The 25,114-nt window shown below is 42.8% G+C and overlaps 2 protein-coding genes across 14 annotated transcripts; both read left to right on the top strand.

The window, feature by feature from the left end:
* The first annotated feature begins 3,954 nt into the window (after positions 1 to 3,954).
* On the top strand, positions 3,955 to 11,787 carry LOC119742406 (gastrula zinc finger protein XlCGF26.1-like). 4 transcript variants are annotated; one of them, XM_038218323.1, is made up of 4 exons: positions 3,955 to 4,144; positions 7,673 to 7,753; positions 8,599 to 8,683; positions 9,779 to 11,787. In XM_038218323.1, exons 3-4 carry the CDS (start codon positions 8,650 to 8,652, stop codon positions 11,113 to 11,115), a joined length of 1,371 nt encoding a protein of 456 aa, XP_038074251.1. In that variant the 5' UTR covers positions 3,955 to 4,144; positions 7,673 to 7,753; positions 8,599 to 8,649; the 3' UTR covers positions 11,116 to 11,787. The 4 variants fall into 4 exon arrangements, with proteins under 4 accessions (XP_038074251.1, XP_038074250.1, XP_038074253.1 ...); XM_038218322.1 differs by lacking the exon at positions 7,673 to 7,753 and having other exon boundaries at positions 3,955 to 4,112; positions 8,597 to 8,683; XM_038218325.1 differs by lacking the exon at positions 7,673 to 7,753 and having other exon boundaries at positions 3,955 to 4,119.
* Positions 11,788 to 13,563: 1,776 nt separating this feature from the next.
* Positions 13,564 to 24,494, top strand: LOC119742405 (zinc finger protein 721-like). Of its 10 annotated transcripts, none has more exons than XM_038218311.1 (9): positions 13,564 to 13,661; positions 14,174 to 14,428; positions 16,310 to 17,149; positions 17,473 to 17,847; positions 18,479 to 19,312; positions 19,634 to 20,008; positions 20,621 to 21,454; positions 22,791 to 23,427; positions 24,096 to 24,494. In XM_038218311.1, exons 2-9 carry the CDS (start codon positions 14,299 to 14,301, stop codon positions 24,103 to 24,105), a joined length of 4,035 nt encoding a protein of 1,344 aa, XP_038074239.1. In that variant the 5' UTR covers positions 13,564 to 13,661; positions 14,174 to 14,298; the 3' UTR covers positions 24,106 to 24,494. The 10 variants fall into 10 exon arrangements, with proteins under 10 accessions (XP_038074239.1, XP_038074243.1, XP_038074248.1 ...); XM_038218315.1 differs by lacking the exon at positions 13,564 to 13,661 and having other exon boundaries at positions 14,017 to 14,428; positions 22,791 to 23,300; positions 23,385 to 23,427; XM_038218320.1 differs by lacking the exon at positions 13,564 to 13,661 and having other exon boundaries at positions 14,017 to 14,428; positions 16,310 to 16,477.
* The last annotated feature ends 620 nt before the right edge of the window (positions 24,495 to 25,114 follow it).

Raw genomic sequence — 25,114 nt, 5'->3', positions numbered from 1 at the left:
TCCCCCCTGAAATGTTGCAACATATTTTCTGCGGCCACTTTACCTATGATGCCTTGACTAACTTAAACTGACTGGTGTGAAGACCAAGCTAAATGGCAGCTGGTTGGTCGCGGCCGGCCGAAGACTGGAAGCAAAATTGTCTGCTTGGTGCACGCTCAATGTACAAGTTCAATCTGCAAAGTTATATGAACTGTGATATTCGTACAAACATAATCTGTTTTATAACTGTTATGATCATTGTGTTATATACAATGTATGATGTATGTACTGTAGGCCTCAACGAAATAAGTTTATAAAGCGAGAGTGACGATGTAGGCTATACAATTATCACCAAAAACAATTGAAATACAATAGCCTATATTATAGTCATTCAATAAAGACTGTCATATCTACCTGTAGGTTTAGTTTAAAAATTGATTCAAAAATATAGGCATCCTTGTGTGGTGCAAGACGTTCTTAGCGGGGTGTATTATTTACCGTAGACGGTACGGCATTCGTACCGCGCAACATCCACGAACCTCGGTCGGCGAACCCCCCGCAAAGAACGTATTGAGCGGGAATATTGCTTTGGAATAGGGACGTCATGGCACGAAGACTATGACTTGTGTTGATTTCATTCCAATGACCATTATTGCACTGAGATATAGAGAAATCGATCTTAAAACTATTAGCGAAACTACACTACCGTATACTCGAACTATGCATTGAATTCCAATAAACACGTATCTAGGAGGTACAAAGTTGTGATATTGGCGCAATTTTGACCATTTTCCCCTGATTTAGTTTCCATGCTTTTCTGGTATTCGGATAATATATATGTATCATGCACTTTTGTTTATACTTTCAATTATTTTGTACTACCTAAACATTTTTTTACCTTTCAAAATTACATTAGCATACGACCTGTCATAATCTAAGAACATGCTGTTGTGAGAATGACTCTTTACAAGTTTTGAAAATATCATAACGAATACTTCCATGCTCGGCACAATAACAATATTTCTGTTAACGTCAAGACCCCCTCTTTGGTGAAGTTCACAGTGTTGCGAAAGATGAATGAACTCATGGTTCCCGCTCTTTTTTATGGGCTGACTTCGCCTGCATGGAGTGGCAACAACAGTGTGATCATTCGAAATGGCGCTAGCTCGCAAACCACGAAAGTTGAAACGACGTTTAAAAAATTATTGAACCACGCCATTCGAAAAATTAAACCACAACATTGAAACATTAAGGAACACCATGTTTCAGTGGCGTAGGCCTTACTGGGCTTTAGTTTGCAGAGGAGGGGCACTTGGGAACGTTTTTGCAAGGGAAAAGCAGTGGGTTCTTGACAATAAAAAGCTGAAATTTTTTGCCCTCCCCTAAAATTTGTGTGTGAGGCACAAAGGGAGGGGGCCTCCTTCCCCATAATTATGCTGTTTGTTCGCTCATTCGTTCATTCGCTGTTACACGAACCAAGGGAGAGTCTCAGGAAACACATTGTGGATGGGGAAAATCGGCAAGACGGCGGTTCAAATTAGAAAAGCGGGGTGGGGCGTTTTAACGCAAAGGGCGCTCTCAGTCTTTTTCTTTTTTTTCTTATCTCTCTTTTCATTCATATTTCACAAATACGATTACAGGGAAAGGGCAAGAGTTAGCATCAAGTAAATAATAGTCGTCTTCTTGTTAAATGAATAAAACACAATTTTGTTGGGGAGGGGGTTCTCTCCATTGCTCCCCCATAACAGTGGCGCACCCAAGGTAATTTGGTAATTTAATATTTGTAAAGTTCCACGATTTGACCTTGGTGATAGTATGTGACCTATTTTTGGGTAGTATAATAGGAGTGTAAGTGGCGCCACCAACGTCAAAATACGGTACGCCCCCCCCCCCCCCAAAAAAAAACCCCGATTTTTTTTTCTGCGGCAAAACATTTTGGGCAACATTTTTTTGAAACTTTTTTGAGCCCCCTCCCCCAAGCCAAATCCTGAGTGCACCACTGGCTCCCCCTCCCAGTCCTTGGCATGGCACCTTAAAACAAATGCAGGAAGGTGCGTTTCAATGATAGAATTTAAAAAAAATCAATTTCATGGGCCCTTTAACATTTAACAGTCATACGTATCATCACGTACATTGTATATCCCTATCCAGCGATATTGAACCGATCAAATACCATTGTGACTTTCACAAATAAACTCAAAGAAACAAACGTCAACATAGCGTGTCAAGTCGTGTGAAGTGAAATTGGGCGTCGCAGATGCAACATCAACGGCAATCCAATGACGCAACAAAAAGTGGATGGTTTTTTTCTCGTTGAGTTTGGTTGGTTGTTATTTCAGATAACAAGAAAGAATTCCAGCATGATTCATTAAAAAAAAAAGTGTTTACAAAAGGGAGCATTTAATACATTGAATCACGCGCAGTTTTATTGGGTGAGTGAGTCGGGAAGTGGTTGGGGAGGGGGCTCAGAGCTGAGTCTCTTATTCTCCTGAAGTATTTGTTCTTCAACTGTTCCACGAAAAGCACAAGAACCAGTGGCGTAAATCTGTGTCGGGGACTTGGGGGGGGTGGAGGGATGGGGGATGACTATAAGAATAAGTTTTATAACCGGACCATTTTTTCCAGGAGTGTGTCTCTAATTGAATGGGATTCTAAAAAAAAGAACTTTTGCAAATGGGAAAGACACTTTGGAAACATCCAATCAGTTTGGATATTATGCTTCATGAATTTCTGAATAAACGAGCACATTTTTAAAAAGTAGTTAGTTACTATTATTTTTCGGTGTGGTGGGGGTGGGTGGGGGGGGGGGGGGGGTGGCTATGCAGACGATATATCAGAATGGCGCAATAAGACCGACAGCGGGCGCAATAATTTTGATTAGGGTTTCAAACATTTCTACGCGAGTCATTTGCATAGAAAGTGACCCCACAATTTTTTTGTAAAAAACGAGAACGTCTAGTTTCAAAATCGGTGCAATCGTGCGAATATAGCAGAGGATCATCTCCCTAGCTCTTGGGCTATTCTCTAAGAGCAGATTTGATAAAATTAGGGTCCAAAAATCGGTCCTATTTGCACGAGAAAATGTAGGGATGCTATTGGTAAATTTGGCAGTATGCAGGCTCAGCATTACCGGCAGGCTCCATTACCGGCACACTTTCGCAAAAAGTGGTTCGGCCAGCTTTCTAATGCAACTCCTCACCGACCGAGGGTTTTGTGCGTAAACCTTACCAGTCAGCCGATCACGCTCAATTGACTTAGGCAAAACCGCAAGTCCCATCATAAAGAATAACGGTTAACCGAACCATTTTTTCCAGAAGTGTGTCTCTAATGTTTTCAGTACTTTTGAATGCATTTCTGTTGTTGGAATTCAGTTCGAAATATCCAACTTTTTAGTTTCTCTCCACGAAAAGCGGGGGGGGGGGGATCCAATAACCCCCCCCCCCCCCGCCTGTCAAAAAGTGTGGATAGGAAGGATATATACCCCCCCCCCCCTACCAAGTGGGACGTCACTTTTTTCGATCCTCGTTTTCCGAGGAGCAAGGTGACCGTTTTAGCCGATGTTCGGCTAACTTTGACAGATTTTTTTCTGTTTAAAAATAGTTTGACACAAAATTTGAGAGAATGGATTTTTTGGGCAGATTCTGCATGCCGGGCAGAATTCTGCAAAAATGGTTTTACAGAAAAAAACAGCAAATTTGAAAAGAAAATGGTACATTTGTTTTAAAAGGCTTCAGCCTTTTCACACAAACCTTTGTATAATATTAATTGACGGGTTGGCTAGGTACTGAGGTTCACTGGGCTGGAACCAAGTTGCCTGAATTTTACGCAATTCCATAGCATCTTTATGTGACTATAGAATGTTTATAATGTAATTTAAAGGCTCTTTATGTGACTATATATAGAATGTTTAAAATGTAATTTGAACCTTAATTAAGGCAATACTACAACATCTGCATGTGATTTTAAGTGTTAGTGTATTTCGAGTAATTCTGGGAAATTTGGCCGATTTTTGACAAATCTGAAAGATTTTTGAAATGCATTTAGCAGAATTTGCCTGTGACCTTACGGTCACCCTGCCGCCGAGTAATTCAAGATGGCGGCCTCCAGCACGACGAGGATTGGTTTCCAATGAAACTAAAGGTGAAATTTCTCTTTCTTCCCTGAGGTATGTGAACCTATTTACGACCATTTGTATTTTCAATTCCCACTGAAGCCTTCAGGGGGCACATAAGGTAGTTTGAGGACTGTTTTGGGGTGAAATCTCAGGAACTTTTATTTGCAATTGCAATTTTGCATCTGATTCTGAGGAGTTTTTAGCTGGAGTTAGCCAGCCCTGAGTTTTATCATTGGGTTGTCATCTAGGGCTGGAGCGAGTTTTTCTCGTAACTTGTAGTATAGGCAAAAAATTTTGGAAAATGTTCAATTTTGTCCCCGTTAAACACTAATTGCAACTGCAACTCACCCCAAACTTGCCTGTAAAAAACGATCCACGATGAAGATTCAGCCTACAATTGCAGTGAAAACAGGAGGAATAACCGCTAACCTGACAACCTTGCTGGCATGGCCAGGACCGCAATTGGTTTGTGCACAAAAAAAATTGTGTACAATGAATGGCGGTCGATTAACAGGCACAGAGAGCGATCGTTGTCAACTACTCGGTTTTGCCGGCTGCGCTGGCTGTTGGCGCATGACGTCACGCGGAAGCGTAACACCCGATGACTGTTTCATGCACTATTGGTTGCGGTTCCTGTACCAAAGCTGGCTGTGATGCGAGTGGTAAACCTTATATTAGTGCATGAAACAGTCATCGGGTGTTACGCTTCCGCGTGACGTCATGCGCCAACAGCCAGCGCAGCCGGCAAAACGAGTAGTTGACAGCGATCGCTCTCTGTGCCTGTTAATCGACCCGCCATTCATTGTACACAATTTTTTTTGTGCACAAACCAATTGCGGTCCTGGCCATGCCAGCAAGGTTGTCAGGTTAGCGGTTATTCCTCCTGTTTTCACTGCAATTGTAGGCTGAATCTTCATTTTGGATCGTTTTTTACTTCAAGGACCTGTGTAATGGTTATTCCAGGCAAGTTTGAGGTGAGTTGCAGTTGCAATTAGTGTGTAACGGGGACAAAATTGAACATTTTCCAAAATTTTTTGCCTATACTACAAGTTACGAGAAAAACTCGCTCCAGCCCTAGATGACAACCCAATGATAAAACTCAGGGCTGGGTAACTCCAGCTAAGGAGTTTTAATATTTTTATTTGCAAAAATGCAAAGCAACGAAAGTTAGGAATCCGCCGAAATATAAGCCCTCAATCGTCCAAGTTCAAGTTTCGTTACCGTATTTGGAGCAACTATAGAATGCAGGGCCACGCCAGAAAAGGTTTTTTTTTGTAGTTGGATGCGAATACTCCTAGAACTATGAGGCTCCACGTGAGCGGAGCCTCATAGATCAAGAAGCCCGCAAAATTGCCTGCAGCACAAAACACTAATAAAGTACAAAAACGTCCATCAAAATGCAGCCATTTCACACAGAACTGCTGCACAGTTTGCCCCTATACTCCGTACTTTATCTCTTGACATACTCACGTATCTTGTGCGGAACTAACATAGGTGGATTCTGTCGGTTTTTAGGCCAAAATGATGAAAAATATGCCCTTTCCGCACTGAGCCAACCTGACACTTGAAACGTGCACGCATATGATCGAGCGATGATTTTCGGTTCGCTCGGAGCGCGCCGCGGGGGGTACGGTACATGCACTTGTACGCATGCACATCATTTCGCTTGTACCGTACCCCCCGCGGCGCGCTCCGAGCGAACCGAAAATCATCGCTCGATCATATGCGTGCACGTTTCAAGTGTCAGGTTGGCTCAGTGCGGAAAGGGCATATTTTTCATCATTTTGGCCTAAAAACCGACAGAATCCACCTATGTTAGTTCCGCACAAGATACGTGAGTATGTCAAGAGATAAAGTACGGAGTATAGGGGCAAACTGTGCAGCGGTTCTGTGTGAAATGGCTGCATTTTGATGGACGTTTTTGTACTTTATTAGTGTTTTGTGCTGCAGGCAATTTTGCGGGCTTCTTGATCTATGAGGCTCCGCTCACGCGGAGCCTCATAGTTCTAGGAGTAGGATGCGAAGTGAGGAGTGGGGTCGTTGTACTCCTAGAACTATGAGGCTCCACGTAGTGTAGCCCCATAAATGTGGCCTATTTACTGGACTGCCTCCGTAAACATAGGCCACACATCCACATGTACAAAAAACATGTCGACTTTGCCAAATTTTGATTTTCACATTTAGGCTTACTTTGTAGATTTTTTTTGCTTTAGAAGCATTCTCACCCTCTATATACATGTAGGCTAATCAGAAAGTGCTGCCTTTTTCAGATGTTTAATTTTTGTGAAATTTCATGTTGAAATTTTGATACGCAAACGTGTGCAAATGTAGCTTTATTGGATGCCTGGATGCGCGGATGCGGAGTAGGCATAAAGTTAATTTTAATCAATAGAGGGCGCTATAGTAAACCGACTGCGCATCCACGCAGCCATGGATGCGCGGATATAGAATGGAGTGGCCCTGTATTCTATAGTTGTGCCCCGTATTTATTTTGCTCGTACCCCCGCCCTGCAAACATGGCGCTGGGAAGGGCTGATGAGCTTCACAGAATCTTGTAAAGGAAGTGGGAATGGCATTCTGGGTAATTTATCATGACCTATGTATAAAGACATCTGACTGCAGCTGTTTAAAGACCGCAGTTACAGCCAGATGATTTATACATAGGTCATGAGATTGCGTTCGTAGTGGGGCGCTAGTACGACAGACCAAAATCCCAAATGTCAGAAAAGGAGTTCAAGCGCCCCAGTTAGTGTCTGGAGTGCTCTGAAACGGGATCTACCCGATGTTCCCCAATGCTGATGTTCCCCAAAATCCTTAGGCTTTGGGTTAGGGTTAGGTTTAGGTTTAGGCTTAGGGTTAGGGATGGGGAACATCGGTATTGGGGAACATAGGTATGCACCCCTCTGAAACCTGCAAAACTAAATCAGGCCCACTTTACTCACAGTTTAGCCAGCAAATTTCTCCAAAATTCTGCTGGGCAAAGAAAAGGTCCTCCGTATTTTACCAACCAAGTTTGCAGACTCAATTCAATTTTTAGAGGAGACTTTTCCTCAATATTTTGCACATGCGAGGGAAGTCAAGTGATTTCAAAATGAGGCTAAAGACTAGACTGGTACAAGTCCAACCATGGTCCAACTATTTGAAAAGACTGACCTCTTCATTCAGTTTCATTAGTCTGGTGGCTGACTATGGAAAAATGTGTAGAAAATTGAGACTAGTTCCCGGTTCATGCCACATGTTAATTAAAAATTGTTGGCATGGTTGATTGATGCAGTAGTATAAGCGGTGTTGGACTGGTTGTTTCAGGTGCCATTATCTTGTATTGCATGTTTTCAATACCCTAAGTTTTGGGACTCTCATACACAGTAATGAGACTAGAGTCTCAAATTAATTTTCGGACTACATGTACCCGAAAACGTAGAACTTTGTCAAATTTTGAGTTTCACATTTAGACTGTATTTGTCATGTTTGTAGTTTATTTACACTTTAGAAGCATACTCACCCTCTTTATAGCGATAGAAAAGAACTCCCACATTTTTCAGACGTCTATTTTTCGTGTAATTTTGTGTTGGAATTTAGATACGCAAACGTGTGCAAACGAACCTGGAAACTATAGACATCTGAAAAAGGCGGGACTGCTTTTCTATCTCTTTAAAGAGGGTAAGTACTATCTCTTTAAAGAGGGTAAGTACTATCTCTTTAAAGAGGGTAAGCACAGTGTGCTTCTAAAGCGTAAATAAACTAGGCCTACAGGAAAGATTTCCATACAAGTTATGTCACTTTTTTCAATCAATTTTCAAGCGCCAAAAAGTTACTTTCTATGGTTCTTTCATCTAGTTTCCCTGCTCGACTCTCACTCTCTACCTACTTCTAAAATTAGAAGGCACGTCTCGTTAGCCATCTAGTTTTGTGATTTTTTTGGGGTCAGTACGCTATGGGTTTTGGAAATGCACTACATGTATGATAGATGAAATACCTTTGTCTGGAATTCCAATTTCTGAAACACAAATCCACCCAAAAAGTTGCCCTGATTGATCCATAACTCTCAAATTTTTTAGAACAATTGACTAAGTTTGGATCATGGGACAATTTTTGGGGTGTAAAATCTGAAATTTTACTCACCACCCTCAGTTTTTCGACATCAAAAAACGTTGAGCTGCATGGCGTAATTTTGTCTGGTTTCCTGACCAAAACAGAATCCCATTTCTTTAACATACACACGCTAAGGGTATCACACCTAAATTTTGATTCATTTTTTTCCCCAGCATAATGATGCGGCCATAGCTGTGTTATGGCCACATCATAATATGCGGGAAAAGCATATGTATAGTCAGGAAATTTCTTGGGTATATGAAACCAAGTTTCATAATATTTTGTCACTCGATGGCTGAGATCATCGACCCCCCCCCCCCCCCCCCCCCACTGGGTTAATACCCAATGATTGATTCAGAATATTCACACAAAATAAAGATTTATCATGTTATCTTTGTTTATCAATCATGCAGGAATGACACCAGTTCTTCTACCCAGGCCTGTGTTGGTTGACTCGGTGAATCATGGACAGTAAAGGCACTTCTCCACCGGCATCTAGTAAGCACAGATGTACAAATTTCACAGAGGTTTCTGTTGTAAATTGATGAGAATATAGTGGAAAAGTTAACTGATATCCATCAATAAATATGTATACATACACACATGTAATAATAGAGAAATAGATCATAATCACAAACGGATAGGGATGGCGGATAGGTATGCTTATGGGATGTGCTCCCCCCCCCCCCCCCCCCACCCACAGCGACCAAAACTTTATCAAATTATTATTTATTGACAAAGAGCCTTTTGCCAACCCCCCCCCCTCCTCCCCCACCCCCTCTCTGGATCCACCCTTGAGCCCAGCCCTATTTTATAAATTCCAAAGATATGTGAAAAGTCAAAACTGACTTGTGTTCATGCCATCAGAAAATGTAATCTCTAGTACATTTGAACAGAATCGCTAATTAATTAAGCAAGACAACCGCATCTTGACCTCTAGATTTTGACCAATCAGCGGTCGCTTTCTATATATCGGGTGTTCGGTCATTCACCTGTTGTTGTATCACAGACATGAATAAAAAAAAAACCTAGACACATTAATATAGCTGTATGAGACACAGCAACAAGCCTAACGGCGTGGGCTCCGGGGCCCGCTTAAGGGCCCGAAAAAAAAATCTGGATTCTAGACGTTCTGTGGTGCAATCTGAGGCAATTTCTGACCATGCACTAAAACCAGTTTATTTTTAGCAAAAAAAGATAATTTAAACATCATTTTCGAGTTTATTTAAAGGCTTTGGTCACGCGCTCTGTATTATGTTACACGATACGTGCCCGGCTGTAGTTGTATTACAAAACACTGCATTTGAATTGAACAATCAAACATTTAGTCCTGATTTGGGAATGAAAAGACATCAAGATTAAGTAAAATGGACTCCAATTGGCTGAGGTGCGAGATTGCATAAATCTACATGCTTTGATATATCAGACGTGGTTAACGGGTGATATTGAGACTACAGAATATCAAGTTCAGGACAGAATGGACATTTCATGTTTGAAGAAATATTCTCTTGGCCATCCACTACAAAATCCTACAAAATCACAAGTGTTGCATTTTGGAATATCGCTTAAAAGATTTTTTTCCCCCCTAAACAGATGTAGCCAGTGGGATTCTGGTGGACCAGTACTCCAGACAGGTAGCCAGCAACCTCGGCCGTGATTTGTTGAAGCAGTGTCAGGAGCCATTTGTTTGCATGACCTGTGGTAAAGATTTTACTTCACAAAGTGATCTTTGTGACCATGAAAGGCTGCACATGGATGAGAAACCATTTCTTTGCGAGACCTGTGGTGAAGTTTTTACTTCACAAAGTGATCTTAGTGCACATGAAAGGGTGCATACAGGTGAGAAACCCTTCGTTTGCGAAACCTGTGGTGAAGCCTTTAGTTCACGAGGTACTCTTCAACGGCACGAGAGGATTCACACTGGTGAGAAACCGTTTGTTTGTGAGACTTGCGGCCAAGCCTTCTCTCAGCGAAGTACTCTATATGATCATGAGAGACTGCACACTGGCGAGAGACCATTCATTTGTGAGACCTGTGGGGAAGCCTTTGCTCGGCAAACTCATCTAAAGAGACATGGCAGGGTTCACACTCGTGAGAAACCATTTGTTTGTAAGACCTGTGGTCAAGCCTTTACCTCGCAAACCCATCTAAACATTCATAAGGTTCACACTGGCGAGAAGCTATTCATTTGTGAGACCTGTGATAAAGCCTTTGCTCGGCAGTGTGATTTGAAACAGCATAATAGGATTCACACTGGTGAAAAACCATTTGTTTGTGAGACCTGTGGTAAAGCCTTTGGACGGCCCTTTGATTTGCAACAGCATGATAGGAGTCACACTGGCGAAAAACCATTTGTTTGCGAGACCTGTGGTAAAGCCTTTGCTCGGCAATGTGATTTGCAACAGCATAATCGGATTCACACTGGCGAAAAACCATTCGTTTGTGAGACCTGTGGTAAAGCGTTCACTCAGCACTCTAATCTAAGCTCACATGTCATGCTTCACACTGGCGAGAAACGCTTTGTTTGTAAGACCTGTGGTAAAGCCTTTGCTCGGCGAAGTAATCTTAACAGACATGAGAAGGTTCACACTGGTGAAAAAACATTCGTTTGTGAGACCTGTGGTCAAAACTTTACCTCGCAAATCCATCTAGACATTCATAAGGTTCACACTGGCGAGAAACTATTTATTTGTGAGACCTGTGATAAAGCCTTTGCTCTGCAAAGTGATTTGCAACAGCACAGTAGGGTTCACATTGGCGAGAAACTCTTCGTTTGTGAGACCTGTGGTAAAGCCTTTGGACGGCCCTGTGACTTGCAACGGCATGATAGGGTTCACACTGGTGAAAAACCATTTGTTTGTGATACCTGTGGGAAAGCTTTTGCTCTGCGAAGTTATCTTAACAAACATCAGAGGGTTCACACTGGCTAGAAACCATTTGTTTGTGAGACCTGTGGTAATTCAGGCCTTAAGCTCAGCAAAGTAATCTAAACAGATTGGAGGGATTAGACAGGCGAGTAAAGCATTTGTGTTTTGTTTTTGGGGTAAATTTTTTTCTTGCAGAATTTTAGTAGTTCAATATTTCAACATTATCTTTGTGAAGACACTCCAAAACATATATCGCTATTATGCAAAACATATATCGTTATTATGCAAAACATAACGTTCATGATGAAAAATGTAGTGAAATTTCTTCACCAAAGCTTACCACGTACACTTGGGGTGAACCGGCAAATTGGGTCAAAGTAATACATTATTACAATGGTTACGACTCCACAAAGCCGGTGAGTGCTACAGAAAGTGCGACATCCCACTACTTATTTGTGAAAAAAAACTTCATAAATTGGATGGATGCTTATATGGAGGGATGGAGGTTGCCTGAAATACACAATATAGTGTACTCTAGGCCCTGAATGTGGGTAACCATGACAACATTTCGCCAGTCTACTGTCTACTTGGATTGAATGATAATGTTTGATCGTCTAAAGGCCTATACTGTATTTGCCATGGCATAGGCAGTGGAACAGCCGGGCCCAAGGATGCAACACTCATCGACAAGAAAAACCTAAAAAAAAGGCAACCCCCCCCCCCCCGACCAAAACAAACAAAATAGTTCTGCTTCCGGTTACCCTACCTACCCTATTCTGACAGCCTCTACCCTCATTTTTTTTATGGGAGAAATTAGGGTAAAAAATGCCCAAAACCATCAATTTCACCCCCCAAAAAATATCTCTACCAACCTACCTTATTTTCGAATGCCATGTGATCGGAAGTAGAACTTTTTTATTTTTGGCCCTTAAACATTGTCAGTGCATGGTCATAATGTTGTTACTGGTTTGTGTTTAAATGTTGTATATTTTGGGTGGGTTGATATGTGTGTACTCGGCTCTGTAAAAGTTTAGGGGTGTTTTTTTTTGGGGGGGGGTGGGGGTGGGGAGAGGCAGGGGGTGGGTGGGGGATGGCTTATAGCCTTAAATGAGATGGAACATTATATGAGGCTTTACTTCAAAGTTCTTAATTATGAGTTTTGACTCCGGACGAGTAAAAAAAGATGGATTCTAGAAGCTCTGTGGTGCAATCTGAGGCAATTTCTAACCACTTAAACCAATTTTTTTGAGCAATTGAACATTACTTTAGAGTTTGGAGTCATTGAATCAGCTATTCTGAGCTATAGAATTATTACGTTAGCTACAAATTTTTTGGGGTACAAACAAATGGGGGGGGGGGGGAGAGAGATAAACAATATGATATCCCCTGCATTAGAAATTGTCCTCTCCCCCACCCCCTCCCCCCATCTTACACAAGATTTTGGATTGTACTCTCTCAATTTAAATGTGTTTCCAAATTAAGATGTAAATCAACCAAAATTCTCTGGTCTGAATTTTGTTTATTGAATGACAAAGTTTTAATTCAACTCTCTGGAAGCAGAAAAGCTCAATAAAATGAATTCCAGTGAATTTTCAGACTGTTGTCAATGTTTGAATTTGAATATTTGCCAGCAATTGTTTTTTTTATTAGCGGGATTTTGCTATGTGAAAGGGTTTTTTTTTTGTGGGGGAGGGTGTATGGCTTAAAAGATTTCAAATTCAATGGAAAAGTGGCCCCTAGCCGGTTAAACTACTTTATTTATGAGTTCAGATTTTCGAAAATAGTTTAGAGAACGACTTTTGTGATTGCACCTGTTCCTGTAATTACAAATTATTTAAATGAAATTACATTTACATGTATTTTATTTCAAGGACGGGAAAAAGCATCGGGAGGGGCAAGGGTGAGTGCAAAAAAATACGACCCACTTCCGATGTGATAGGGGGCGCACTTGCCCGTCAACGAAAAGTCGAAACAGAAGTTGTGCGACAACATGGTGACCGTTTTAAGCCGATTTTCGGCTAACTTTTGACAGTTTTTGTTAAAAAAAAACGAGCTTGACAGAAAATTTGACAGAGTGGATTTTTTTGGCAGATTTCTGGCAGAATTTTGCAAAAATTGTCATTTTATAGAAAAACAGCAAATTTGAAAAAAGTACCCTAAAATGTACATTTGTTAAAAAAGCTTTAATCTTTTCAAACAATCCCTTGCATAATGCATATGGGACAGGTAGGCTGGTCTAGGCTGAGGTTCACACCAAACTTCGTCATGACACAACCGCGTTTTTGCCTGAAATTTATGCAATTTCATAACATCTTTATGTGATTACAGATTGTTTGTAATGTAATTTGAACCGTATTTAAGGCAATACTACAACATCTGCGTGTGATTTTAAGTGTTTATAGTGTATTTCGAGTAATTCTGTGGAATTGGGCAGATTTTTGATAAATCTGACAGATTCAGCAGAATTTGGCCACGACCTTACGGTCACCCTGCGACAACGCGAACGTGTAGACTCCTAAAAAGTAGAAGTCTGTCGATTGTCGTGTCTGTTCGACTTCCGAGCTTTGCTTTGTCATGTTCGTATGCCAGGCGTACGAAGAGATAAATCGGTAAAAAAAATATGGTGGGGCTTAGTAATAGTACATAGTAAACCCTCCATAAAATAAAGGCACAATTGCAGAATACCCCGCCACTCAATCTATCCATCATGTCCATGGAGCTGTGTTTTACCATGGAGCTATAGCTCCATGGTTTTACAGCTCCATGACCTATCCACCTCGTAGTCGAGTCGTAGCTAGCCGGCTACGCTACGAGGACACGGTTGAGTGACCTCAGTGTACTATGCATGCGTCATGCTCCACTGCACTCTCACTCCGTCCGCGTAGCCGCCAACAGGGTGGTTGGTTTGGACTTAGAATTTTTTCAGCAACTCCCATTCATTTTGTGTTGCTTCGTTCTCAAATAATGGACCCCCACTCAAAATCCGCGTAGCTGGCATGGAACTGGAAGTTGAATTGTTTCTTTTTCCAGTTGATTCCAACCGCGAAGCCAGAGATTTTAGGGGTGTATTTCCGAGTGGCGGGGTATTCTGCAATTACTCCGAAACAAAATTTGACTACAGCACTTTTCTCCTTGGATAAGCAATGTGCTTCTTAGGAGTCTACACATCAAGCATCAAGTTGAACAATTGCTGCATGCTGTACAGTGTAGTGCAGGACAGTTGGCTCTTCTTAACTTCTTTGCATAATGGAAGAAATACATGAAAATGTAAGCAACAGCTCCATGGTCAAATATTCTTCAACCATCATGCCGGGCCATGGCACATCGTCATCATGGACAGTAAAGGCACTTCTCCACCAGCACCTAGTACTCAAAAGTACGTACACATTCCATAGACATGCTGAGGTTTTGGTTGAGTGTGGAATAGTTAACTCGGTACCACTACCAATACAATAATATACATGTTAATGTTATGTAGGCCAAGGCCTATACAAAACAATTCAAAATCATAATCAAAAAGTGGGCGATCGTCACTGTAGGGTCATGAGTAGCTTGAGTAACTCCAGCTGACATGCTCCATATTTATTCACTTGTGAATGAATATGGAGCATGTCAGCTGGAGTTACTCTAGCCCGACTGCGTACGGCCAGACGCAGTCGGGCTAGAGTTACTCAAGCTAGGTCATTAGGGTCCCTGTTCAGTTTCAATCAAATTAGAGTCGAGGATGTTTTTTATTACTCAAAAATTTCCTTTTCATTAATTTCAACCTAAAGCAGACGTAGACTTCTCTTAATGACGATTTTTTTTTGTCATTTTTGGTGATCTTGCAGTGTAGGGCCCCTGTTTTGTTTCGATCAAATTAGACTCAAAGATTTTATTTTAATTCTGAAAAAAGTGACATTGTCAACGTAAAGCAGACTTCTCTCAATGTATTATTATGACACCTTTTCGGTAATTTTTGAACAGTTTCTCCCAGTAGAAATTAAAATTTTCCTACGCGATTTACGGGCCAGTTGGTGCCGTGCTCACGGTACACATGGTACATGTAAATCACACAGTGAGCGTCGTCTTTATTTTTCATGATGCGTTTTGTCATTCTCATCGTCATTTTACCTCCAAATTTCCCTCATAAATTCAAAACCCTGCCCTTTATCTATGTCATACCTACATTCTTAATGTTGCCAACTAACTAGCTTGGTTGGTCAAATAATTTAAAAGTGGATTTTGTTCCCTTACACTAGAACCGCGCCTGTAGATACACGATCGCCTTATTTTTGAAAGTTTCTTGTGGTAGAAATTATGATTTTCCTACGCGGTTTACGGTTGGTGCCGTGCAATTCAGCGCACGGCACCAACCGTAACCCAGTCCTTCTGATTAGAAAGTCACAGGTGTGTGGAAAAAGGCACACCTGGATTTTTCTAGGCGCGTGTTTTTTTCTAGGTGTGTGATTTTCTAGGTGTGTGATTTTCTAGGTGTGTGATCTGTGGTCCAGGGAAATTCAGGCGTGCAATTATTCACACTTCTCGGGAGGCTTTTAGGTGTGCGATGGTGTGGGGGTGTGATCGCACGCCTCAAATCAGAAGGACTGTAAACCATACATCATGTTCACGGTACATCATGTACATGGTGCCGTGATCGCCATATTTATATTCGTGTTGTGTTTTTTTGTTGTCATTGTCATTTTACTCCTAAATTTCCCTCAAAAATTCAAAATCTGCCCTTTATCTATGATACAGTGTATACCTGCATGTTCTTAATGTTGCCAACTAGTTTGGTAGGTCAAATGATTTAAAAGTGGATTTTGTTCCCTTATTAGGAACTGGTCCTGTAAATACACGGTCACCAAGAAATGGACCATAGGCCTCAGAGGCAGATATAGGCACCTCCCACCTCCCCCCCCCCCCCCCCCCCCCCCCCCCCCCCCCCGGCAATAACCAAAAAAAAGCTCATATACTTGTGGGACATTTAGAGAGCCTTTCACCCTCCCCCTCCCCCTCGGCACAACCACAAACCCCTCCCCGACAGTATATAATCTCTCTGGATCTGCACTACAGCCTAGCCCTGTGTTACAAATGCCAAGGATAAAGGCAGAAAGTCATGTCCATGACAGATAATTAACATTTGAAAATTGTTTTCGCTTAGCCATGTACGTGTAGTACTTAAAACCCAATCCTTCAAAATGTGAGTGAAGTGTTGAATTTTGGATACATGTAAGTTGTTACAAAATGTTTGTTACTTCCCTAACACTACTAATAGATGGACATGGAGCCAGTGGCATTCTGATGGACCAGTACTTCAGACGGGTAGCCAGCAATCTCAGCCATGATAGGCAGAAACAGAGTGAGGAACGACTCGGTTGTGAGACCTGTGATAAATCTTTTACTTCACAAAGTGATCTTCGGGCCCATCAGAGGGTTCACAAGGGTAAGAAACGCTTCGTTTGCAAGACCTGTGGTAAAGCCTTTACTAAACCAAGTCTTCTTCGAGATCACGACAGAGTTCACACTGGTGAGAAACCATACATTTGTGAGACCTGTGGGAAAGCTTTTGCTCAGCAATCTACATTAAAAAAACATAAAAGGGTACACGATGGCGAGAAAGCATTTGTTTGTGAGACTTGCGGCCGAGCCTTCTCTCATGGAGGGGCTCTACGGAATCATGAGAGACTGCACACTGGCAAGAAACCATATATTTGTGAGACCTGTGGGAAAGCCTTTACTCAGCAAACTGGTCTCCTCAAACATGACAGGGTGCACACTGGCGAGAAACCATTCGTTTGTGAGACCTGTGGGAAAGCCTTTGCTCAGAAGTATGCTCTGCGACTGCATGACCGGGTACACACTGGTGAGAAACCCTTCGTTTGTCAAATCTGTGGTAAAGCGTTTCCTCTGCAAATCCATCTAGACAACCATGAGAGAGTGCACACTGGTGAGAAACCGTTTGTTTGTGAGACCTGTGGTAAAGCTTTCCCTCAGCAAGGTGCTCTCCGAGACCATGAGAGACTGCACACTGGCGAGAAACCATTCGTTTGTGAGACTTGCGGTAAAGCCTTTACTCAGCAAAATGGACTGCTTCGGCATGGCAGAGTACACACTGGTGAGAAACCATTCATTTGTGAGACCTGTGGTAAAGCCTTTACCAGGGGCATAGCAAGGTCAAGTTTATCGGGGGGGGTTAAACATTTCTTAAAAAGGGTACTGGCATATATGTGCTGAAATGTAGACTATTTATTTCTCCATACGCTTAGCCTCCGCTTAGCCTCCGACAGAATGGACATGTGCCATTCGAAGAAATATTCTCTTGGCCATGTATAATTGTACTTGTACATGTACGTGTAGTACTTTCCCAATCCTTCAAAATCTTAAGCGTTGAATTTTGGATTATTTGTTGCAAATTTTGTTTCCCCCCAACACTAACAGATGTAGCCAGCAACCTCGCCCATGGAAGGCTGCACCCGGGTGAGAGACCATTCGTTTGTGAGACCTGTGGTAAAGCCTTTGCTCAGCGAAGTCTTCTGCGTCAGCATGAACGTGTACACACTGTCGAGAAACCCTTCGTTTGTAAAATCTGTGGTAAAGCGTTTCCTCTGCAAACCCTTCTAGACAACCATGAGAGACTGCACACTGTCGACAAACCATTCGTTTGTGAGACCTGTGGTAAAGCCTTTACTCGGCAAAATGATCTAAACAAACATAAGAGGGTACATGCTGGCGAGAAACCATTCGTTTGTGAGACCTGTGGTAAAGCCTTTACTCAGCAAAATGGACTGCTTCGGCATGGCAGAGTACACACTGGTGAGAAACCATTCATTTATGAGACCTGTGGTAAAGACTTCACCCATCAATCTAGTCTACACCCAGATGAAAGGGCTCACGACTGCGAGAAACCCTTGGTTTGTGAGACCTGTGGTAAAGCCTTTACCCATCTAAGGGGCAGAGTAAGGTCATTTTAATGGGGGATAAACATTTCTTAAAAAGGGCACTGGCACATAGTGCTGAAATGAAGGCACTTTCTTCCTCTCCGGACACTTGACCCCCGGTAAATAAAATGGGGGTTGGTTGGTTGGTTGGTTCTGGTACCATCTTCCAATGGGGGCAAGGGGGGGTTGCAATTATATTATGCACACTAATGGACAATAAATGGCGCTTTTCAGGCCGCTTTTCAGGCCGCTTTTCAGGCCGACTTGACCTGCAAAATTCACAAAAAGGCACTAGCTACGACCGCTGGCACAAAAAGGCCACTTTTTTTTTTAAGGGCTCTTGTTCAGAAAAAAAAGGCACTTGTTCAAAAATAATGTTACTGAATGTTGCTGTTATTGTTTGTTAATCTTGTCAGAAACGGTTAGGCCTACAGCTCAGGCGATTATGTAGTTAAGGGCCCAGTTCCTATAACTGATGTTATGTGTTTTTCCCCCAACACTAACAGATGTTGCCAGTGGGATTCTGATGGACCAGTACTTCAGACGGGTAGCCAGCAATCACGGTCATGATAGGCTGCAACAGAGTGAGGAACCATTCGGTTGTGAGACCTGTGATAAATCTTTTACTTCACAAAGTGATCTTCGGGCCCATCAGAGGGTGCACAAGGGTGAGAAACGCTTCGTTTGCAAGACCTGTGGTAAAGCCTTTACTAAACCAAGTATTCTTCGAATTCACGACAGAGTTCACACTGGTGAGAAACCAAACATTTGTGAGACCTGTGGGAAAGCCTTTGGCAAGCAATCTACTCTAAAACGACATGAAATGGTACACAGTGGCGAGAAACCGTTTGTTTGTGAGACTTGCGGCCGAGCCTTCTCTCATAGTGGGGCTCTACGGAATCATGAGAGACTGCACACTGGCGAGAAACCATTTGTTTGTGAGACCTGTGGGAAAGCCTTTACTCAGCAAACTGGTCTCCTCAAACATGACAGGGTGCACACTGGCGAGAAACCATTTGTTTGTGAGACCTGTGGGAAAGCCTTTGCTCAGAAGTATGCTCTGCGTCTGCATGACCGGATACACACTGGCGAGAAACCCTTCGTTTGTAAAATCTGTGGTAAAGCGTTTCCTCTGCAAATCCATCTAGACAACCATGAGAGACTGCACACTGGTGAGAAACCGTTTGTTTGTGAGACCTGTGGTAAAGCCTTCCCTCAGCAAAGTACTCTCCGAGACCATGAGAGACTGCACACTGGCGAGAAACCATTCGTTTGTGAGACTTGCGGTAAAGCCTTTACTCAGCAAAATGGACTGCTTCGGCATGGCAGAGTACACACTGGTGAGAAACCATTCATTTGTGAGACCTGTGGTAAAGCCTTTACCAGGGGCATAGCAAGGTCAAGTTTATCGGGGGGTTAAACATTTCTTAAAAAGGGTACTGGCATATATGTGCTGAAATGTAGACTATTTATTTCTCCATACGCTTAGCCTCCGCTTAGCCTCCGACAGAATGGACATGTGCCATTCGAAGAAATATTCTCTTGGCCATGTATAATTGTACTTGTACATGTACGTGTAGTACTTTCCCAATCCTTCAAAATCTTAAGCGTTGAATTTTGGATTATTTGTTGCAAATTTTGTTTCCCCCCAACACTAACAGATGTAGCCAGCAACCTCGCCCATGGAAGGCTGCACCCGGGTGAGAGACCATTCGTTTGTGAGACCTGTGGTAAAGCCTTTGCTCAGCGAAGTCTTCTGCGTCAGCATGAACGTGTACACACTGTCGAGAAACCCTTCGTTTGTAAAATCTGTGGTAAAGCGTTTCCTCTGCAAATCCATCTAGACAACCATGAGAGACTGCACACTGTCGACAAACCATTCGTTTGTGAGACCTGTGGTAAAGCCTTTACTCGGCAAAATGGTCTAAACAAACATAAGAGGGTACATGCTGGCGAGAAACCATTCGTTTGTGAGACCTGTGGTAAAGCCTTTACTCAGCAAAATGGACTGCTTCGGCATGGCAGAGTACACACTGGTGAGAAACCATTCATTTGTGAGACCTGTGGTAAAGCTTTCACTCATCAATCTAGTCTAAACCCAGATAAAAGGGTTCACGATGGCGAGAAACCATTGGTTTGTGAGACCTGTGGTAAAGCCTTTACCCAGCTAAAGGGGCAGAGTAAGGTCATTTTAATGGGGATAAACATTTCTTAAAAAGGGCACTGGCACATAGTGCTGAAATGAAGGCACTTTCTTCCTCTCCGGACACTTGACCTCCGGTAAATAAAATGGGGGGGGGGGGGTTGGGTTCTGGTACCATCTTCCAATGGGGGCAAGGGGGGGTTGCAATTAGATTATGCACACTAACGGACAATAAATGGCGCTTTTCAGGCCGACTTGACGCGCAAAATTCACAAAAAGGGACTAGTTACGACCGCTGGCACAAAAAGGCCTTCTTTTTTTTTAAAGGGCTCTTGTTCAGAAAAAAAGGGCACTTGTTCAAAAATAATGTTTATTACTGAATGTTGCTGTTATTGTTTGTTAATCTTGTTAGAAAAGTTTAGGCCTACAGCTCACGCAATTATGTAGTTAAGGGCCCTGTTTCTTTAACTAATGATATTTTGTTTTTTCCCCCCAACACTAACAGATGTTGCCAGTGGGATTCTGATGGACCAGTACTTCAGACGGGTAGCCAGCAATCACAGTCATGATAGGCTGAAACAGAGTGAGGAACCATTCGGTTGTGAGACCTGTGATAAATCTTTTACTTCACAAAGTGATCTTCGGGCCCATCAGAGGGTGCACAAGTGTAAGAAACGCTTCGTTTGCAAGACCTGTGGTAAAGCCTTTACTAAACCAAGTCTTCTTCGAATTCACGACAGAGTTCACACTGGTGAGAAACCATACATTTGTGAGACCTGTGGGAAAGCCTTTGGCAAGCAATCTACTCTAAAACGACATGAAATGGTACACAGTGGTGAGAAACCGTTTGTTTGTGAGACTTGCGGCCGAGCCTTCTCTCATAGTGGGGCTCTACGGAATCATGAGAGACTGCACACTGGTGAGAAACCATATGTTTGTGAGACCTGTGGGAAAGCCTTTACTCAGCAAACTGGTCTCCTCAAACATGACAGGGTGCACACTGGCGAGAAACCATTCGTTTGTGAGACCTGTGGGAAAGCCTTTGCTCAGAAGTATGCTCTGCGTCTGCATGACCGGGTACACACTGGCGAGAAACCCTTCGTTTGTAAAATCTGTGGTAAAGCGTTTCCTCTGCAAATCCATCTAGACAACCATGAGAGACTGCACACTGGTGAGAAACCGTTTGTTTGTGAGACCTGTGGTAAAGCCTTCCCTCAGCAAAGTACTCTCCGAGACCATGAGAGACTGCACACTGGCGAGAAACCATTCGTTTGTGAGACCTGTGGTAAAGCCTTTACTCGGCAAAGTGGACTGCTTCAGCATGGCAGAGTACACACTGGTAAGAAACCATTCATTTGTGAGACCTGTGGTTGGGGGGGGGGGGCCAGAGGGGGGCCCTGGGGCCATTGGGGGCTTGTAATATGATAAATCGCGCTGTAGCTCTAGCTAGAGCTCTGTGTTATTGTATACGTCATAGACAGGGCCATGCAGAGCCGCACCAAGTTCAGACAGCGTTGTGGACAGTTACAATGGGTTTGCCTGCCAGAGATGTGTGCGCGCTGCTGTCTTGGAAAGAAATGAGACACGTTCCTTCGTTGGGGGCGCCCAACCGCCATGGACCGTTCCGCCCCCCCCCCCCCTAACCTATGGTAAAGCTTTCGCTCATCAATCTAAGCCAAAATTAAAGGGTTCAAGATGGCGAGAAACCATGGAGTGGCTGGCTGGGGGGGGGGGGTGCCAGACAGAAGATATATCAGAATGGCGCAATAAGACCGACAGCGGGCGCAATAATTTTGATTAGGGTTTCAAAAATTTCTACGCGTCCGAGTCTTTAATTTGCATAAAAAGTGCCCCCACAATTTTTTTGTAAAAAACGAGACCGTCTAGTTTAAAAATCGGTGGAATCGTGCGAATATAACCGAGGATCATCTCCCTAGCTTTTGGGCTATTATCTAAGAGCAGATTTGATAAAATTAGGGTCCAAAAATGGGTCCTATTTGCAGTAGGGTTGCCACTGGTAACTTTGGCAGTATTACCGGCAGGCTTCAAGCATTACGGACACACTCTCGCAAAATGTGGTCCGGGTGCTTTCTATACAAAAACCTCGTTGGCTCGGGGATTTGTACGTAAACCTTATCAGTCAGCCGATCACGCTCAATTGACTTCGGCCAAACCGCAGTCCCATCATGAGAAATAAGTTAACAATGTTATCCGGACCATTTTTCCGAGAGTGTGTCTGTAATGCACCTGACCAGTCACAAGACCAGCCACAAGTAACAGGGCACGAACAATGACAAAGGCATGCCTTTGTTGCAATTCATTTGAATAGCTTGTGACTTGAATTGAGGCTGAAGGTCTTGGGTTGGTCTTGTGATGGTCTTGCAGGGTCTCGACTACAACACTGCCGGGTAATAACCTCTCTGGATCTGCACTTGAGCCTAGCCCTGTGTTTACAAAATCCAAAGATATCAGAAAAGCCAAAAACTGACATTGTGTATAACTAAGGCAGAAAATCATGTCCACGACAGAATGGACATTTGCCATTCGAAGAAATATTCTCTTGGCCATGTACACTTGTACATGTACGTGTAGTACTTACTCAATCCTACAAAATTTTAAGTGTTGAATTTTGGATTATTTGTTGCAAAATGTTTTTTTTCCCCTTACACTAACAGAGGTAGCCAGCAACCTCCCCCATGGAAGGCTACACACGGGTAAGAGACCATTCGTTTGTGAGACCTGTGGGAAAGCCTTTGCTCAGCGAAGTCTTCTGCTTCAGCATGACAGACTGCACACTGGCGAGAAACCATTTGTTTGCGAGACCTGTGGTAAAGCCTTTGCTCAGCAAAGTTGTCTATACATACATAAGAAGAATCACACTGGTGAGAAACCATTCGAATGTGAGACCTGTGGTAAAGCCTTTACTCAGCGAGGTGGCCTGCTTCAGCATAGCAGGGTTCACACTGGCGAGAAACCATTCATTTGTGCAACCTGTGGTAAAGCCTTTGCCCAGAAAATTGGTCTGCTTCAGCATGACAGACTGCACACTGGCGAGAAACCATTTGTTTGCGAGACCTGTGGTAAAGCCTTTGCTCAGCAAAGTTGTCTATACATACATAAGAGTAATCACACTGGTGAGAAACCATTCGAATGTGAGACCTGTGGTAAAGCCTTTACTCAGCGAGGTGGCCTGCTTCAGCATAGCAGGGTTCACACTGGCGAGAAACCATTTGTTTGTGAGACTTGTGGTAAAGCCTTTACTCAGCGAGGTAGCCTGCTTCAGCATAGCAGCAGGGTACACACTGCTATGCATGTGTAACCGTGAAAAATGACACACTTGGGGGAACTCGCACAAACTAAGACTCTATGGGGATTAACTAACAAAACTAAACTAAACTCAGGATCTTTGAAGGGAAAAGTCGCGAGGAAATTGAATTAATAGAGACCAGAGACGAATTCTAGATTTCGAACAAAAAAAGGACCAAAAAGGATTTATTCACAAGAACCTTAAACCAAAAACCAGAAACTAAAAGCAAAGAATAAAACCTAAAAACCAAAGACTAAAACCAAAAAAAAACCAAGAAATTGAGACTTAAACCCTAAAATCAAAAACCAACACAGTGTGAATAGTGGATCTTTCAAAGAACACTCAAGCAGGAATAAAGTCTGACACAAATGACTCAAGCAGACAGAGCTCAAACAGGACAGGCTCTCCAGTTAGGAGGAACATATAAATACTATGAAGTTGTCTCTGTTGGTCTGCTGGTTGAACTAAAGTGTGGCTTGACCATGTGGCAGCTTATATAGGGGGAACATGTGGGCTAAAGTAAACAACCAGGGGGACACACTACCAAGAAAAGGGGGGGGGGAATTTTAAGTAAAACTAAAATGATTTTTTTTGTTCTAAAGGGGAGCTACTCCTATATACTATACACTACATACATGAAAAATATACAAGATAAATTTGGCCCTGCCACACTTGCAAGATAAAAATCGTTGTAAAAAGTGCTACTGCTCATTTGGTGACAAATGTATCAGCAAAAGAGTCGAGAAGAATCCATCATTGGAAATCTGCCGTCTTGGAAAAAAAAAGCTGCCACCTCCCTTTAAAAACAAATCAAGACAAGAAACTATTTTTTTTGTTTTTGTTAATGACTCTTTTGGATGCAAATGTATCAGCAGAAGAGACAAGAAAATGGAAGAATATATCTCTCCGAAAATCTGCCATCTTGAAAAAAAGGCATTGCCTTTTTCAAAAAGCCTGGACAAGGAACTACACTGTATTGTGTTTTTTACTCAGCTTAATTTTTTCAACTTGGTTTAATAATGATCATGTCTTTACTCTAGCTCCCAGGGGCAGATCCAGGAATTTTTGCGGGGGGGGGGGGGGGGGGGGGGGGGGGGTTCATCGGCAAAAAAACCCTTAAATGTAGACAGGTTTTTTTCTGGACACTATACCTCCGAAAATCAAGGGGGGGGGGGCTCGTACCATACTTTCAATGGGGTCGCTGTTCAAATCCGTCGGGTTATTAACACTATATCACAGAAAAGTGTACATATACCCCCTAACCAAGCTGCCTCTGTCCGTGTTTTGTGCAAAGGCGGACATTATTTTGGACTCGGCAGGGTGGCAGTTTTTTGCCCCCCCCCCCCCCCCCACCCCCCCCCCCCCCCCCCCCCCGGATCCGCGCTTGCTCCCATTACAATTCTTCCACAAGTTCTTCACTGTGCACATACAGTGGCGTGACTACTAGGGTCAAAGTTCTTGGGGGACCTGGGATGCATCCATATTGTAAGCGGCACAAAAGGCAAATGAAATGGTCACTTCAGCATCGCTGCTCAATTGGTGTTCGATATGATGTCATGGGCTCTGTACTTATACCACTGCTTGTGCAGGACATTATTGTTATACTGATGGTTTACTCTCTACTTGAACTTGTAATGGGTAACAAACCCAGTGTAATAGTAAAACTTACATTAGTGTAAGCCCAGATCTAGA

This window comes from Patiria miniata, unplaced genomic scaffold (genome assembly GCF_015706575.1).
Source record: "Patiria miniata isolate m_02_andy unplaced genomic scaffold, ASM1570657v1 HiC_scaffold_6, whole genome shotgun sequence".
Classification (NCBI taxonomy): Eukaryota; Metazoa; Echinodermata; class Asteroidea; order Valvatida; family Asterinidae; genus Patiria; species Patiria miniata.
The sequence above is the reverse complement of the archived record's forward strand: the minus strand, read 5'-3'. Positions and strand labels throughout refer to the sequence as shown.

Excerpts from the sequence above, each read along its gene's own strand:
- LOC119742406 (XM_038218322.1), top strand. The coding sequence starts at position 8,650 with ATGGACAGTAAAGGCACTTCTCCACCGGCATCTA. Across the intron at positions 8,684-9,778 it reads CACTTCTCCACCGGCATCTA|ATGTAGCCAGTGGGATTCTG; the intron begins GTAAGCACAGAT and ends CCCCCTAAACAG.
- LOC119742405 (XM_038218311.1), top strand. The coding sequence starts at position 14,299 with ATGGAAGAAATACATGAAAATGTAAGCAACAGCTCCATGGTCAAATAT. Across the intron at positions 17,150-17,472 it reads GCATGGCAGAGTACACACTG|ATGTAGCCAGCAACCTCGCC; the intron begins GTGAGAAACCAT and ends CAACACTAACAG. Across the intron at positions 19,313-19,633 it reads GCATGGCAGAGTACACACTG|ATGTAGCCAGCAACCTCGCC; the intron begins GTGAGAAACCAT and ends CAACACTAACAG.